This window comes from Echeneis naucrates, chromosome 21 (assembly GCF_900963305.1).
Source record: "Echeneis naucrates chromosome 21, fEcheNa1.1, whole genome shotgun sequence".
Taxonomy (NCBI): Eukaryota; Metazoa; Chordata; class Actinopteri; order Carangiformes; family Echeneidae; genus Echeneis; species Echeneis naucrates.
The window spans coordinates 17,396,211-17,415,235 of record NC_042531.1 but is presented as its reverse complement, the minus strand read 5'-3'; the positions used below and the strand labels follow the sequence as shown (position 1 = coordinate 17,415,235).

The 19,025-nt window shown below is 41.1% G+C and overlaps 1 protein-coding gene across 1 annotated transcript; it reads left to right on the top strand.

Annotated features, from left to right (window-relative positions):
* Positions 1-11,512: 11,512 nt before the first annotated feature.
* On the top strand, positions 11,513-18,304 carry gjc4b (gap junction protein gamma 4b). The gene is made up of 3 exons (XM_029530287.1): positions 11,513-11,699; positions 15,485-16,664; positions 16,778-18,304. The coding sequence occupies exons 2-3, from the start codon at positions 15,518-15,520 to the stop codon at positions 16,789-16,791; spliced, it is 1,161 nt and encodes a 386-aa protein (XP_029386147.1). The 5' UTR covers positions 11,513-11,699; positions 15,485-15,517; the 3' UTR covers positions 16,792-18,304.
* Positions 18,305-19,025: the final 721 nt, after the last annotated feature.

Genomic DNA, 19,025 nt, shown 5'->3' with positions numbered 1-19,025 from the left:
TGATGACGTGAGTGAGTGAGGGGACGATAGCGAGAGAACCGAGAACTTGTACTGGAGCGAAATTCTCAAAAGATGTATTGTGTCTCATTAATTGCAAAAATTCATTTTTATATTTTACTTTTACTTTGAAAGTACATTTCAGAGCCTGTGCTTTCTTACTTTGACTTGAGTAGAGGAGTTGAATCAGTACTTTTACTAGAGTAATCTTTTATACGTGTATCTCTACTTCTACTTAAGTACAGAATATGAATATTTTTGCCACCTCTGATGAGCGGACATATGCACTGCTGGAAAAACAGCCTTTGTCTCAGCCCCAAGCTTTCTTATGTAACTGCCAATCCTTATTGCACCACAATGAAGGCTGAAGAAAACATGATTGATCCCCTTGAAAAAGTGTTGGGATATGCTATCACACTATTAAAATTTTCAGACTGGCAGGAACTAATGCTTTCGGACAAAGGCTGGACAAACGAGATACTGACAGCACTGGAATCATCCACAAAGAGCCATTAATACACCTGTTTACCTCCTAGTCTAGACAAAGTGTTGCAAACTGTGCATTAAACTTAATTCGTCAGCTTGTCAAGATCTGTCTTGAGTTGTGTAAAGTAATGCCAGTACTTGCCTATGATATCCTCTCTTCAACTGAAGTTAGCATGCAAGCAAGGTGAGCCATTCTCTCTGATAGCGAGCAACTATAGTCTTCTCTGCACTGAAGACCAAAGATAGCTGAACCTGTTGAGCGCCACGTCTGCTCTCTGCACAAATGATACAGAAATTTACAGTAGCAGCAGGAGTAGCAAATAGCAACTGTTGGCAAACAGTTTTGTAATTTATGCATCAAGCAGTTGGACAGGTGAACATTAGCAGTGTAGCTGCAGTGTGGATTTCAAAATGCCGTGCTCTTCACCATGAATGATGATCTGTTTTACATTGTCACTCCATACATTGTGACTATGAAATGATAAATTATTATTACTTTCAACAATCTTTATTGTAAAATGCTATGACTGCAGTGGTTGCAAAATGAAGTCAGATTGCATTGAAATCCATGTGAAAATGGCTGTACTTGATTCATTAGCTGAGTAAATATTCTGATGAGTTTATGGGCTTTTTCTCTAGTTCTCTAAGTCAGATTTCTTTCATGGTGGTCCCTCTCAGAGGAAAATAGACCACAAAGCAGGCTATGGCTACAGTGTGATTGATAGAATGTACCACACAATCAGGAGAGATTACAGAGCAGATCAGATCCAGCCCTCACTCCTCTTCACATCCACTTTTTCCTCCTAATATGGTGCCTTTGGGTTTCAAAACAATAAGAGGGTGATGGGTCAAATTACAAACTGGAAGCTCAAAATAAAGGCTACAGCCTAGATATTTTGTTTCGATATAGTCGATTGTTTGGGTGATTTTGATAAAAATGCCAACATTTCAGTTAAATCACAGAGAGCTTGTAGGTTTTTTCCCTTAAAAGTGCATGAACCATTAATCTGTTGAAATATCCCCTCGGTTGTCATGGGTCAGGGTATTTAATCAGCTATTAAACACCAGACATTTATTTGAGTTATGCAAATATCTTTCAGGTAGGTCCTCCTCGTCATATGTTACTGGAGTGAAAGAGCCCAAAGTTTCTCATAGATTTTTATACACTTACATTACCAGTAAACTGTTCGGGGATTAGAAACTTAAAGGACAGTGAAGAGTCTATTCTAGCAGTCATTGTTGATACTTTCATGGCTCACCAGGCAAACAAGCCTGTTTCCTTCTCTTTAAAACCCTCCAGCTGTTTTATTACTTCACCAGAAAAAAAATAAGCATTTATAAATTCTTACAGAAGAGACACAGCTGTTACTATAAATCTATTATGCTTATATGGGAGATAGAGCAATGACTGGTTCAACTAAAAACATTTGGAGCCATTTTGCCAGCTGCTGCAACTCGGTATGCTGACGATGCTCAGAAAAAAAAGTCTGAACTCTTGTGAAACTGGTTCAGCTGCAGGGTCATTTTTCACATTGTGGCCTCTTGTGCCAAACCGCCTGGCCCTCCCTTTGTCTGTGAACCAGAAGTGACAGGAGAAGCTCTTCAATACCAGAGCTAGAGCACCGTGGTCATTGTCATTAAACAGTATTTGTTCAATGAGAGGGATGAGGTCAACCTAGTGAGTTGACTAGTTGACTAATTAGATTTGAAGAGATATTGTAATGTAATTTGGAGGAAAACAAATTATTTGCGTATTGCTAATCTGACTGTTAAGTATACTTTGAGCACTAACACACATATAAGACCCAACCAAAGATGCTTCGCATTATCACAATTCCATTTATAAGTTTAAGATCAGACTTTTGTTTTTGAAGTCTTCAAAGTTTGAGGCTTGTTTGGTTGATATATATTTTACTTAGAAATTACTCCTCAAAGTACAGAAGAGATTCAGATTCAGATTTAGAAAACTTAAATAATGCTAAGAAGGGCAATTTATTGTCAGTTACAGTTTACTGTATATTCGCACTCAGCATCTAAAATGTTGCATGTCAAAGACACAGTTAAGTACACTAACAGGTATACAGAGGTTGGTGAAATAGAATAAATTAGCCTTGTCATTAAAAATGTAAAATAAAATGGCTACTGTCTAAGTTTAAAAACCCGAAAGAGGAATTATTAAAAGATTTGGAGTAGCGGTTGGTTCTCCACAAAGGTGCATGATTACAGTGGTCTGAAGGCACTAGCTTGAAATCTCTCCACATGGCATGAAGAGGTGAGCTACAGCTGGTGATATAGTTTTTACATGTTGCATCCATCATTTTATGAAATGATATATTCACATAAGGACACACTCCTCTCATAACAGAAGAATTATGACTAAGGCTGGGCATGCTTTAGCCATCGTAGTAAAGGCAGGAAGGAAAATCAATATAGAGTGCAGTATTGCATTTTACTGTGCTCTAATGTAAAACTAAATAATTATAAGGCACATTGATGACATTTTTCATTTCGTTTTAGTCACAGAAAATGGCTGTGCACTTGATGGACTGTTAACATTTTAGGCCTGCAAGCATACAGTGATGAAGCCAATGCTCCAATTGTGGAATTAACACTATGGAAAATGATTATGAAGGACCAGGCAGACAGACACCAAGGAACACAGGTTTTGAAAAACAGGGCATTTATTTACCCAAAATGAATAAAAATTATACTCTACATAAGAGTACAAAATATACAAAACTCAATAAACTTATCTAACAGTAAGTAAAATGAAATGATCTCCCCAGGAGCAGCCACAGTTGGTCCCTTCCAGGATTCAGGACAGCTGGACCAACTGGATCCTCTATTGTCTCTGCCACACCCCCAAACTAGGAGGCAGCATGCTGTAAAGATAACAGAGTAAATAAATAGGACACACACTCGTACTGACAAAATAACTACAGTGTGCAGCTGCAGACCAGAAACAATGCTGTACACTAATAAAACTGTGAGTATGATGTAGAAACTTTAACCTATGTGACTTATTTCATCTGTAAGTTTTCACACTGAATTTATCCTTTCCAACAAATAAGACATGAAATTAAAAAAGAAGTTTCACCAACTTCTCCACAGCATCTACCACTGCCATCTTAAAGCAGAGGTTTCAGGAACTCTCACACTCATGTGCTTCTCTTTGCATTTCATTGTTCCAACTTCTCTGCTGAGATGAACCATTTGCATGTTATTATGTTTGTCTCTTTACATCCAGCTGTCTTCATTTTCATGTTTAAAATGACAATAGGATGATAATGAGAGGTTAGCAGCAGTACCGTAGTAGTGTATTACTGTGAGAAGTACCAGACCCTGAATATTCCTTCTTTTTTCTCTCGGCCTTTTGTCTGATGCTGTGAACTGTTTCAAATGTGCATATGTAAAGTTGGTCAAATACACACAACTTCCAACACTTTTGAGGGCTGTTGCACATGGATGGCACATTTTGCATCATGAATCTTTCTCTTGACTTTTCAGTGAAGTTTTATTTTAGTCACAGAAAAACTTGGTGCACCTGATTGTGTGTCAGCGTTCAAAGCCCACAGACATTCTTTGATGAAGCCAAAGCTCCTACTGTGGAATCAACACTATGGAAAATGACCATTTTACTTCAGAATTACTGCCTCCACTTTATTATACTTTCAGGCAAGATGGGAAGACAGTGGATCCTAGAAGAATCTGGTGTAGGTTCTTTAATATCTTAAGTGGTGGTTGCTTTCATTCCACATATATGTTCAGGCCAGTAAAGTGCCTTTACACTGAATTTACCTTTTCCCACAAATAAGATGCGAAAGTAAAAAAGAAACATATTGAAACTTGTCTTGTAGATAAATGAGATACTAGTATGATGATCATCCATAGCTTTATGTTTTGTTTGTTTCAGATTTTTGATTGTTTAGATTTTGTTTATTCTTTGCCTTAACCAATTGTTTGCTGTCAGGTATTGCACATAGATGACACATTTTGCAACAGTCATCTTTCTCTTGAATTGTGGTCAATGTTTGTCATGGTTTTTCAACGGTTTTGGCCATGAGGATTGTGTGTATGCGTAATACATTCTGTCCTGCCAGCACATCAACCAGCCCTTCAGTCTCCCAAAAGTCCAACTTTGACCTAGTGCACAAAAAGAGGCTGTGGGACCGAAAACCTCTTATTTCATGACATCACCACTGAGACACGAGAGGGCAGGGCCAGATGGAATAAACACATGTGCAGGGACAAGAACCATGGCCAAGCTACCCACACGAGTGTAGGGCCATACCACTCCTCAGCCCAACTCCAGTTTTGAAACATATCGCTTCTTGTCAGTTCCTCAGTTACTAGATTTTGAAAACACAGCCTGAGATGATGGGTGATTACAACCATTCCAGATTGATCTTCATACACAAGACAAGGACTCTAAAGTGAACTGAATTCAAAAGTGTGGTTCAGACATCATTCTGTATTTTTAGCACTGCCCACCCACAAATCATTTTTTCCCCTGCAGACTCTTGCCATTTTTGATAGATTGGCGCATTTTACCATCATTCAGGGGAGAGGTACTGTACATACTGAAACAATGGTGATCTTAGCAGTTTTACTCACCACCATAATTCCTCTCTGTCCAACTTCCCTCTTAGCGAGTGAAGAACGACTGCCAAGTCATCTATGCATTTACGACTCTTTGGAGCAGTCATGCTGACATCACCGGAGCAGTGTGTTTATAGCAAAAAACGCATAGGAGTTTACCAGTCTGACTTAAAGACAATTTCGTTTGCGCATTTGTTTGATGCCTAGACCATGAAAGAATGTGAATACATTTAATTCTTTTGGGAGAAATATGCTGCTTTGTATTGACATAATGGCTGGCTGGTTTTATTGACGGGGCAGAGGATTGGGTGTCACTGGGTTTGAAAAGTGAGAGCAAGGGGAAAGCATGCCTGGGTGAGTACAGAGTTACAAAAGCTCCAAACCAGATGTGGGCAGCTGAAAAGTTGAGTTGCACGTGGAGTGGGAGGTTATACTCCCATACATGCATCACTGGAGTCAAAAACATAACATCTATTTCTCACTTTTCCCTGGTATTTAATCTTGGATGAAATTTATCCAATTATTTTTGGGCAGATAAAAATACATATGAAATTTACACCACTGCAAGATGAAAGGGAAAACAAAGAAGTTTAAAACAAGTTTTATGAGTGCTTAAACTGAAATCTAAGGAAGGGGTTTTCTGCTCTGAGACGCAACCCTAACCCTAAACAGTCGGGCCAGGGAGCAGCAGATCACAAAGGCCATCCTTTTCAACCACATTTCCTGTGCCTTGAAGTCTGTCTTTCTCATCTTCTGAAAGTAAAATCTTGGCTTGTTTGCCTAATTTGTGTTTTCTTCTAGGATTTGAGGATTGTTTCCTCAGTCGTGTGTGAAGCTCTTGGTGACATAAAGGCAAAAACAAAACAGCTCAAAACAAATGCAGTTGCTTTGTAAGACTTTACATCCAGGGATAGTACTGATGTGAAAACGTATGTAATTGTCTGAATAACCTGATTATGTTGTTTTTGGTTTTTTGCTTTCAATGGTGGTGGTCTCTGAACATGTAAGGAAAAACCCATTTAGCTGCTGCAGCTACTGGGAGAAAGTCAAACATGTCCTCACTACAAGCTGAGCTGGAAAGGTCAGCTATAGTGCTGATGAAAAAAAATGTCTGAGAGAAAGTTGCGGTGTTCACATTGCAAACTAATCAAAAACGATGGATGGTCACAGCAGTGACTTGTCAGTGAGGTTTTAGTACAGCAAGATTGGGCCAGGTTCAAGATGACTGCAGGGTGTATATGTGATTTTATACTGTCTGCATTGGCATCTCCACTGTACTGCTGAACCAGCCCAATGTAGAACTGAATTAAGATCCAGAGACCCTGTAAAAATGCACTTAAAGAATGAACTTTCTGCAGCCTGGCCTTAGGTCAGAACAAGAATGTGGATTACTTGGATCTCTAATTGTGTAATCAGACAACATATTTCCTAATGACCAGGACACTCTTAGGGAGTAATTGCAGCAAATGGCCAATATTGCTTTCACTCACATTTTGACATTTAAGTAACATTTCAACACATACTGTCAACATATATTAACAAACAACAATATACAAATAGACTAAGTAGATGTCCCTGTTCCTGTGTTTTAAATTTAGCCAAAGTGATATCTCATCATTTCCTGTAACAAAAATACAAATGTTGTCGACACAGACCTAAGGCGCCTGTTTTGTTAAGAAGACACACACAAGCTGTTGTATAAAAGCAGAACCTGGTACAGATAATCATCTCTGAGACCCACCATCACTTCGCCCAGCCCCCTGATACCCTCACCACCATCTGCTTCGGGGGTGGGGCGGTGTGTTTCCATGGAAACTCTGTACCCCTCCTCCCAATAAGCACTGGGGCTTCTATTGTGTGTCCCACGTGCAGTCTGCTCCAACTGTAACCCAACCATGCTTCTGAGGGGTGCTGGTGTTAACTGCATGACAGAGGGGTTTTGTAACAGGGTCTGCACTCTTAGACAAGATGAAGTATCCATTGCCCACTGTCACATTGTGATATAAGGGCAGTGTAACAGACAGGATGCGTCTCAGAATTGCGGCACTTTAAAACCCAGACACCATGGCTACACAAAAAACCTCACAAGAAACCTCTTCATTGAGAGTTTCAGGCCCCCTCCCCCATGAAAAACAAGGTGACCTTGCAAATTACGCCTGCCCACCCCCTTCAAACCTGACCCAGGCCCCCCCTCTGTTAACTGTCCCTGAAGTGGAGTGACAGGCAGGAAAAAGCTATAAACTGGCAAGTAAGCAACAGTTAACCGGAAGACAACAATTCAGAGACTGCAGAGTGAAAAGTGCAGAAGGATACAAAATCCCTATGTATCTAAAATGAAGACTAGTTTAATAGACAAAACACTTAGACTTATAGACAGTTTAATACAACATTTCTAAGTAACTTTAGTTGGCATTGAGCATTGTGTTCAAAAATGCATGTCCTTGGTCTGGAAATGTTTCTGGCACCAGTTTCAATTAAAACTCGAGGGTTGCAATGCAGTCTGGACAGGGAAAACTGGAGCCTTTTGGAAACAAAGATGTCATCACACCTGGTCACTCTTTGATTGGATCTTGTCGGTCTCGCCTACCAACTATTCAGTCTTGCTGACCTTACTGTCTTTGCTAGCCGCTGTTCAAAGAAGTTCTATTTGTAGACACTGTGTACTTGCTTTCCTTGCTTGAGGTGTTTTCTGTAACTAATCAGCTGAATAGAAGTTGGAGTTGGCAATTTACTTTCTGTTCCAAGCATTTTGGTGTGTCAATGCTGATGCAGATCTATTCTGAAACAGAGATAAAATGTTATGACTAGACTATGATTATCTGCTCGTTGCTGTTTTTGTCCAGTTTTGTCAGTTGTATGTCAATATGGGAAACAATCCCTGTCCACGATCATTCATTCACAAACAACAATGTATGAGGCAGTGTAAACAGAGGGCAGACTGTTTACTCTGCTGTTGGTCAGGTGCAGAAAATGCTTCAAATAAGAGAGTAGGAAAGGCAGTAGTGTTTCACAATTTACAGTGGAAGTGTCAGCTGCAAGCTCAGCGATGCTTCTTTTCTGTTATCCATGCTGGTTTCTCAACTGATAGTCAAGTCATTGGGAAAGCACTTTGAAACTCTGGAGTGATGTGGACAGCAGGGGAAAAAAGTTGAATTAATGATAGCATTCTCAAACTAAAACGCAGTTGGAGACAAAGCCATTTCATTATTTGCGCAACATATTGGACTTGAAGTCTGATAACTGCGTATTGACAGCTGAACAGTTAAGCCTTTCTGCATATTTTACTGTCCATGACCTTTTATTATGCCATGATTTAGGCCTTTGTGAGATCACATTGTCCAAAACCCATCTCCAACAAGTTCGATCCTTCTTTATCTGTTACATTGCGGTGTTGAGTTGAAGTCAAAGTTACTCACCAGACCTGAGGCAGAACCTTATTAGGTTTTATTTGGGATGCACAGACTCTTAAACATCACACAGATGGAAAGTATTAGTCTTGCTGGCTGGAGACTGAACTCCAGCTGTTGTACTGTGAATTAAAATATAACAGTGTGGTTGAGGTTTACCACTGAACTTAATTGCTTTCTGTCCTGTGAATACCTGCCAAAAACCATACAAGTGCTTGTAAATTTGCTACCTGAACAATGAAAAAGGTTGAATATTGATGGTTGTGTTTATTAATTACCTAAGGATAGAAAGCAGGCATGGGGGCAGATAAATAAAGGAGAATAATAATGAAAATTTTCATAACTATGGCCTAGGCTACAACAGAGATGGGTTCCTTTTTGAGCCACAGCGAGGACAGGGCTGGTCATTTGTCTCAAGTCGTCTTGAACGGTTGCCAGGTTAACCTTGTGCTAATGCAATTTAATAAAATGAGTTGAACCCTTGTCCTATTTGGCAGAGAGAGTGCCTCAAGAATGCAAGTTAAAAGATTAAAACCAGCAGGAGCATGCAGCAAGCATTTCTGAACCCTAATGGGACTGTAGCTAACTTCTCAGTCTGTGTGTTTCATATCCTTTGTAAAGATGGTACCCATACACAGAGAAACACGCTCACAGCTGTCAGAGACTGAGCTCTTGAGTGTGAGCCATACATTTTTTTTTTCCCATCTTCATAACCTTCTCAAAGATTTTAGATTCTCTAGCTGACCAAATATCTGGCTGTGACTACCAGAAAGGGAACATTATGACATTCCCTGTAAAAATTGCACAAGCACAAAACCAGATGTAGACGTCAAAAGGGTGGCCCATGTATGGATATGTGTGTGTGTGTGAGTGTCAAACATCAAAAAGCTATGATTCACAATGGGTGCTGCTCTGTAGCAAACAGGAGGGCAACTCTTGAGCAAAGCCCTTTCACCTCTGTAGAAATATTAAATTTCATAATCACATCTGTGGAGCTGTGTGAGAACAACATCTTTGTCATAAGCAGCCACGGAAAACAAGTCTAGACATTTCGGTGGTAAAAGAAAACGTGTACATCAAGAAAGTATGTTGGGCAGCTGAGCACAAAGACAATAACAAATGAGTAGCTTATGATATTTTCATGTCTTTAATTGGGAAATCACGGAAACCTGAGCCAGCAGCTTTTACTTAGACTCTTTGCTGACGTCTGTCTTAATCCATCACACATCACTGCATGCTGGTTCAACATGGACAGAGACAGAGAAACTGTGTATCATTCATAAAATGCATCTTTTTAACGTGTATAGTGTCACAACAGTTTGAATTGTGGCAATTCTGTGTATCCATGCAGTGCTGACCACACTGTGGTTACCAAAATAAAGGCAGTAAAAACACAGGCTTGGTTTCAACAGGCTCACAGAAGATGAGTTATGGAAAATCTTAGCTCTTGGAAACATATATCTGATGTTTAACCTCAGTGTGCATTCTTCATTGTAAACACGCAGCCTCAGAAGCCAGCCAGTATACTTTGTATAACTGCAGAATCAGCGTGCAAATACACTAATTTACTGTGTTAGCAGTGAGAGAACTAATGTCAGTCTTGAGGAGACGTGGCTGGTCGGCAATGAGAGGTCTGCAGATTGTTTTTCTCTGTCATTTGATTTAAGCAGAGCAACCCCACATTAAACCTAATGAATAAAAGCATGCTGGTGGATCACAATAGAGCTTAGCTCCTCACCGAGAAGGGGGAAGGGCATTGCATTCCTCTACTCACCTCCCGTTTGCAGCGATTATTAAATAATGACCAATTTCAACATGCTTTTACCCACCATCTCATGAGAACCACAGTGCCTGGTCTTCATGGTGCAATTAACGAGAAATGTGTGAAAGTAGAGCAGATATGCTTTGTCTGCATTTCTGTTTGGAGAGGAGGGTATGGGCGATGAAGGCTGGCATTTTCAGGAGAAGGACAATGTGATCATTCAATATGACTGACTACCTCAGGAGACTGATTCTGAGTGGATGCCTGCGATATATTAAATCTGGGTGCTCGCACATATCTCATTTAACTGACTTCTCTGGGGAAAGTGCAGCGTAAGCCTACTGAAAATGCAGCTGCTTAAAGGAAATTTCACCTTTGACTGCATGTAAGGCTAACAGCACAGTGCAGATGGTAGATGGTAGATTACTCCCCCAGAACAACAAGTGCTGAGGTAAACACAAGTGACCATCCACTTTGTGATTCATGACACAAGCTGGCCAGGGACATAAATCAGTTTTAAATAGCATACACCAGGTCTACAAATAACGGGTAATATTGGGGGGCTGTTTCTTCAAAGAGATGCTGAGATGGGGGGATGGGGTGTTAAGGAAATACATGTGCTGCTCTTGCCAAAGAAATGTGACAGGGAGGAAGGAGCCCTGCAATGGCAACAACTTCCGAACATCTGCATCAGCAGGAAGAAGGGCTTTGTATGTTGCTGCACATATCCCCAGCAGAAAGGTCTGAAGGTGACAGGGTTCATCCTGAGAGACCACACGCGCGCACACACACACACACACACACAGTGGCTGCTCTTATCTGTAGATCACCTGCTGCTTCATGCATTGTGACCAGATAGCACCTGCAGGTTGGAGCACGGTGCACACAGCTATTTTTTGTGCTTGCTCTTTCTGTAAGTATTAAATGATTTTCATTGTTAGTGGAAGTGAATGTGTATTATTCCCGAGCAAGGCATAGTGGATTTCCAGCAGCTTCGTGTGTACACAATCACAGACTTCCCATTAAAACGAACGTGTGTTTTTCCCTGTGAGGGCCCAGTGCTGTGGCAGATCTCAGTGTTTTTCTGTCTGGGGGTCCGAGGGTAAAGTTATGGGTGAAAGAAAAAACGAGGATTGCATCAGGAATGCAGGCTGTTGATGGTTTTGCTCCAGTGTGCGTAGACAGGGGGTGGGGTGCCCGGCTGAAAACTGGGAGGAGAAAAGGAGGGGGGGGATTTGGGAATATTCTTTGTCCTCAGCCCGCAGTACAGCACGCAGCCCGGAGAAGAACGCAAGCTCCTCACGGGAAAGAGCACGGCAACAACGGGAAAAAAGCCCTGGATGGCTTGATGTTACAGCCTGAGAGGTGGGCCGCGGTCTTATAATCAACACAACGCGAAGGAAAGGCGCTCGAAAACAACGACAGAGGAGCCAACATCACAACTGAAGGTAAAAAAAAAAAAAAAAATCCCACGCAGGCGACGCGTGGCAGCATCCCGCACACAGCAGAGCCGTGCTAACAATGGCCGGCCCGGCTCAAGTTTGGGTTTTTTTTTTGTTTATCCCTCCAACTTTTCTCCCAGCAGTTCTAACAGCTTGTGCTCACCAAGGCGGTGTCGGCTCGCTTATTGTTCAGCCGCCGACGGAAGTTTTGGGCGCACAGGCTGAACGGAGCACGCAAATTGGTTGCGTCCGTGTGGAAACGATGCTAACTTGCGGGACGCCGGCGTGAACGGCACCGCGTGCCGAAACGGCTCTGTCGGGTCCGCGCGGTGTTTGGGATGGGGAGGGAAGTCCAGACTATGGCGATGGAGGGACCCCCCCCCCCCGCCATAAGCCGGAGAACAGGAGGGTGAACGGAACCCCTCAGTGGCGGTTAAACAGAGATGACCTGAGGCAGCTCCGTGGTGACGTCCACCTCCTAACCACGAGGAATGCAATGAGATTAGATTTAAGTGATCATTTTTAATGAAGATGATGTGATTCAGCAGATGCAGGCCCACGCTGACTCCTCTGTCTGCTTCACTTCCAGAAATAGTGAATAGTGAATTTTTTCCCCTGGTGTCACCACCACTGCTCGCTGAGCTCCCTCCACTTGGACTCTGATGCTGGTTATTATTTTTTTCCTTCCCAAGCTCAGAGCCTCTCAGGTTCAGGGTTTTAGGATATGGGAGTGAAAGGCGTATCTGGCTTCCCAGATGTGGGAGCCACAAAAGCCCCTGTGTTCTGCTGGGTTGGTGCTGAGACTCAGCTGCTTTAGTTTGTTCCTAACATGGAAGGCATGCCATGTTTTAAGAAATCCTCCACACAGAGCAAGGCTGAAATCAATGTGATGCAGGTTTTAGATGTATGACATGGGAGGCATACAGAGCCAATGAGCAAGTTTAACGAGTTTGTGTGTATCTGATCAACGTAGGATCATTTTTGATAAAAATAGAACCCACAAGCTTAATTTTGTTCACATGGCGTATGTTTAATAGGCTGAGATGTCAGATTATTGAAGTTCTCAAAATACCAGTGAACTCCAGAAAAAAGAGATGCCTCAATTACACTTTAAAAAGATTTAAAACACGGACGTTCACAGCATCAGCAGGCCTTTTGTATGTGCAGTCTTTCTTGAATAGATGTTATCAGCTCATTTGCTGACTAAAATCCCCTTCCAGGCTGATATTGGGTTGTGGTAACCTGTGATCAAATACACACACACTCGAAGCCTGCTGCTTATTTATTTATTTTATTTTTTTAAGTTTAGAAATGGTTGTTTGTCATCAAATGGCAAAAATTATGTCCTTCTCTGACAGGTCAAACTTAAACAGACTTTGTTTGTGTATTCCAACAACATGACTGTGCAGAGGGGGAAAAGACAATATTTAAATTACACTTTCCAACTGTCAGATTAGCTCTAGTCTAGCTTTGTGTGGGAGTCTGACAGTTTTTACATTTTTTTTATCAAGTATGACACACACTCCCAGACTCCTGCATGTAATGCAGCAGTTTTCCATGGACACTGATATCATCTCTGATGTTGGCTTGGGGCAACTTCTAACTGCGAAACAAAAGTAGCAACACTTTTCTCTGCTAGACAAAAAAGCAATGTATTGGTCATTTTAGATAACCAAAGATGACAGTAGTGATAGTAAAATATAACTGAGATAAAACTCTCTGGTAGCTCATGAACTTTGATTTTCCTCTCTTTAATGCAATTGGTGATAAATTTAAATCATCAGTTAGGAAACTTAAATTTCCTTTGGGATTAATAAAGTATTCGTCTATTTCATGCATTCATTTCATTGCGTTTTCAAAAACACAGACCTCCACTGAGTAAAGCTGTATCAGTCTGACTACCTTAATGTGCAAATGTCACTTTTTTTCAGGTGAAGTTGTTTCATGCAGGATACAGCTGCATAAAGCCAGCTTCTGCAGAAACCACACATAAGCTCCAATGTCAGTTGCAGCCACTGAGCAGTATACACTAGAATTGTCAACAGTAAATAAATAGAGGCAACTATGTTGAAGGTATTTATTGGAAAAACAAACTGATTTGAACTGCACTGTAAAATACGACCAGGATCAACAGTATAGCAGAGCTCACAGTCTGTATGTTTTATCTGTGTAAACAGACACTCACAGGGAGACAATGACTAAAAGTCAATGAGATCCTCAAAGTCTCAGATGAACCACTGAGTCATGAAGACTGAGTTTTCTCTTGTAGCAGATGATTCATTAGGTTGTTCATTTATACATGAATCGCTGTTGAACAATGAAAACTTGAGCTTCATTTTAACCCTGTATTTACTGAGTGTCATACAAGCACAACATCAAAGGTGATACCTGAGCCAAACCCAACACAAAGGGCTCTTATTAAGCACCCATGCCTGAGCACTTCCAGGGTGATGTTATGTTTAGAGGCCTCTCAGGAATAGTTATGAGATCTTTGGACAGTATTTTTGCCTAGTTTGATCTATTTCAGTTAAAAATTTTGAATCGTTACATTTAATTCAGCTAAGTAGAGGTATATTTTCCGGCTGAGTATAAGTAACTGAATACAAAGGGGGTGGGTTCAACTCAGCATACTGTCTCATATCCTCACATATGGCCATAAGCAGCGTGAAGTGGGTGTCAATGTTGAACTGTCGTTTTTGGAAAGTTGCAGAAATGGGAGGACTAAAATGCCCCTCATACAGCAGATGGTTTGGAGGTTTGGGTTGGGTTGATTTGAAAAGCAGCTCTAGAATACTCTTCCCTTGTGTTTTAGTGCTTTTTAGTTAAATTATGCCACTGCAATAACTGTCCCTCATATTTACAGAGCACATTCCTTAGACTTTGTAGACAGTGCTTGAGTAAGTTGGCGGCTGTTTTCAGAATGATTATCTTTAACACCCAGCCTACCAAATACTGTTCTTTTTTTTGACCTGTCACACTCTGAATGTCATCTTTTACCATCTTTATCACTGTTTAAGTATGTTCCATGACATCTTTTGCTGCCAAATCACGATAAAAAGGCAATGCAATCAACTGGGAAAGTTGATTTGACATGATCTTTTCTAAGTCAAAATGAATAGTTTTTCAGCTAGGTGATACAGGCATGGTACAGTTAAAAGTGGTGGATAATTTCTCAGCAGAGTTATGAAGTTGGTCTCAGTGTGACAGCACTCACTTTGCAGACACCTAGGATAATGAACCACGTGGCATGCTATCAACGCGAGTGTGATTTGGGCTTAAAGTCTCATTAGATATTTCAATAGAAGTCAAGTGTTTGCTGGAATCCTCATAAATGTGGATATAATTTTAATTGCTGTTTTCTAATGTAATGTTGCCAATTGTACCAGTGACCCCAAGGAGAACACGTCTTCCCTAACATGTATAGAGATTCTATCAGGGATCTTCTGCTGAGCCTGCCCCATCTTAACGTTGAGGGTTGGCGTGAGATGTCACTGGGAGAAAGTGGAGCTCTAGCACCACCTTGTGACAGTCCTTTGCAATAATATGGGGACTGCAAACGAAAAGATTTCTAAACCAGGATCATGGTGTTTCCAGTTTACGTCAAATAAGTCCATCAAACAGCATTCCTGGCCTCAACCAACTAGGCTATTGTAATAGAGCCATATCCATTTTACCAAATGTCTGATTGAGATTGTTTTTATTGACTGAATCTTATCTGTAGTATGTTTCCTATGGGCAGTGACTACTTGTGTAAAAACAATATCCAACTCAAATTTTTATGTTCCGCACAGGTTTGAGAGGCTCCCTCCTGTATCACCGTCAAGATGAGCTGGAGCTTCCTCACACGACTTCTGGATGAGATTTCCAATCACTCCACCTTTGTGGGCAAAATCTGGCTCACCCTCCTCATTGTCTTCCGTATCGTGTTGACAGCAGTCGGGGGCGAATCAATCTACTACGATGAACAGAGTAAATTTGTGTGTAACACTCAGCAACCTGGTTGTGAAAATGTGTGCTATGATGCCTTTGCACCACTGTCTCACATTCGTTTTTGGGTCTTCCAAGTAATTATGATCACCACCCCCACTATCATGTATCTTGGCTTTGCTATGCACAAGATCGCCCGCATGGAGGATGATGACTATCGGCCCCGGGGCAGGAAGAGAATGCCTATAGTGAGTCGTGGCACCAACCGGGACTATGAGGAAGCGGAGGATAATGGGGAGGAGGACCCCATGATCCTAGAGGAGATTGAGCCAGAAAAAGAAAAAGAAGTTGTGGAGAAGCCCAGCAAAAAGCATGATGGACGGCGTCGCATCAAGAGAGACGGCCTGATGAAGGTCTATGTGTTTCAGCTGCTATCACGTGCCATCTTTGAGGTGTCATTCCTCTTTGGACAGTACATCCTTTATGGACTGGAAGTGGCACCATCGTATGTATGCACACGCTCGCCTTGCCCTCACACAGTGGATTGCTTTGTCTCGCGCCCTACAGAGAAAACGATCTTCCTGCTCATTATGTATGCTGTCAGCGCCTTGTGTCTGCTCTTCACTTTGCTGGAGATCATTCACCTCGGCATCAGCGGTATTCGTGACTGCTTCTGTGCACCTCGGTCTCGGACCCCCACCCCCCGTCACCCAGCACTGGCCAGCCAGAGGTCTTCCATCTGCCGCCAGCCATCTGCGCCTCCGGGCTACCACACAGCTCTGAAGAAGGACCCATCAGGAAAAATGGGCTTCAGGGATAACCTGGGAGACTCAGGCCGCGAGTCGTTTGGGGATGAAGCTTCATCGCGGGAGCTGGAGAGGCTGCGCAGACACCTGAAACTGGCCCAGCAGCATTTGGACATGGCTTACCAGAATGAGGAGAACAGCCCATCACGCAGCAGCAGCCCGGAGTCCAATGGCACAGCAGTTGAACAGAACAGACTAAACTTTGCCCAGGAGAAGCAAAGCGGTACATGTGACAAAGGTGACACTAATGTATATGCTTTAAAATATTCCTTTTATTTTATTTAGCTTTTGTCTTTTGATAAATAGTGAACTTAACGCCAACTAACATCCACACGATCCTTCTGTTAACAGGTCTCCGTGCGTAGGTTGTCGTCATCCGATCTCATCAGGACCAGTAAGCGCACATGAGGGAATCAACCGAGGAGTGTGAGTGAGTGTGTGTGTGTGTGTGTGTGTGTGTATGCGCGCATGTGTGCGAGTATCAGAATGAATTTGCTTGAGGTGGATGAAGTCAGCCCAAGCCTTCCAGTGTTATGGCCAGCTGTGGTCGAGCATTGAGTTGAACGAGGAGGAGAATGGTTGTCTCAACCCAGCAATACTTGAGATGCCAGCCTGTCTGAAGATCCAAAGTGCTTATAAACTACCGTAGTGCAACCAGAACGGTTAAGGTTACCTTGTACTTCTCCCTCAGGGCAGCTATTCTTTTCTTGCTATTTTTTTTTTTTTTTTATTATGAGACTTAGTTATTAGTTGTTTTTTGAGTTTCTTCTTTGTCAGAAGTTCAGTGAATGCATCTCAAGTTTGCCTTTGACCTAAACTGGAAGTTCATTTTATGGTATTTTGTAAAGGTAAGCCCACGCCAATGACATTGCAAAAAAAAAAATAAATAAATAATAAAAATAGAAACTGCGCTCCAAACTGTAAGGGTTGAATCTTGTCACTTGAGGAATGCATGAGTGTTTGTAGATGCAAAAAAAGGTTTTCAGAGAAGAAAGGTACTGGATTTATTGTCATGCTGAGTTATTGTCAGACTTCATGGTGTTTTCATACAAAGATTATTTCAAGTGTGTCACATAAATATATATATTTTTTTCTTCCACAATGTTGGCACTGGACCAGTCAACATACCCAAGTCTGGTTTCTGGTATAGTAACTGGAACACATTTGGGGCGCCTTTGTCCAAAGGAATAAACAAACCTGGATAATGCTTGAAAAACATGTAACTCTTGATATTGTCTTGTATTGTTTTAAACTTGTATTTGATACTGTTGTTTATTTTTGTATTAGTTTAGAGTATAGTGATTTGGAAAAGAGGCTCTTTTCACTGTGGCCAACATTTGCTTGTTTGAATAATTGTTATCAAGAAAAATGACATTTAAGACTGCGTAAACTCCTCAAAGCCTGATTCGATCCATAAACTCGTCCATTCTGGAAAAACACTTTAGTAAAACAAATTTCTAATTTTCTTTCTTCTTGTACATTTTTTTTTCCTTACATTTATTTCCAATACTCAGTGGTTTGCTTTAATGGGCATGCACCATTTTTGACCAAAATATGCTTCTTTTTTTTCTCCAATATGAACCAGAAATGTACTGTAAGGATTTTCTCATTTTCCATATCTTAAAGTGCTGAGTTTTGGATTTGCTATGACTGCTCTGGTGTCTCAATGAAGGTTGTAAGTGATGTTATCATTTCAATGTGAATTGAGTGGCTTGGATACACTCGGTAAGATGCCATCTTTTGTATTCAGAATCATACCCACAGTGCCATTAGTGCCAACTCAAATATTCTCATCTCAGCTTATTTTTGACCAATGCTTTTTGTACTTTTTATACTTTTGTATCGATAGTACTTTGTGGTTAGTTTTTAAAATAAAAATTTTCCAACAAATGCCAGTTTTCACAGGGTTTCTGTCTCCTTTAATAATTAGCTTAAAATTTCCAGTTCCAATTGTTTAATTTTTCTGTTCATTAGTGTTTTGAAAATGTTCAATTAAATGTATATATTTCTATATAACTTAGAGGCCTAGTAGCATAGCATTTAAGGACCTCAAACCCATTACCCTCATTGGGAAGGTCTTTCCATTTCAGTTAAAAATGTAACAGTCTTCATCAAGTTGTTCACACTAATAGGCCTTTTTTCTAAAGGCTGTGCTAAATTGCGGAAAATGAGTGCATTTTTTAGTTTAGCTGGCTATATGATCTGTGCCATGATTCAGACTTGTGTGTTATATCAACCCAAAACAACACATCTTTGCACAGGTTGTTACAGGTACACTGGTGTATGTGCAGCAACAAACATGGTTACTGCATTTTGACTTTGGGTGTTGTCGGCTGAGCACCACAGTAGCGTTCACAACCTAATATATGTTGACAGTCTTTAAAGTTAGAAGATTAGTATCCTCAGAGCCATTTCTAGTGACGATAAGATATTTCAACATAGCAACAGCAATAATGCAAAACCACAGTTCCAGTTCAATATTTATGTTTGTAAAAGTACAACCTCCAAATCCGTGCCAGAAATGAACTTTTCTTTCCTTTCTACATGATGAAATTCAGCATCCTGGCACAGATTGATGATTAATCAGAAAATGCTTAGT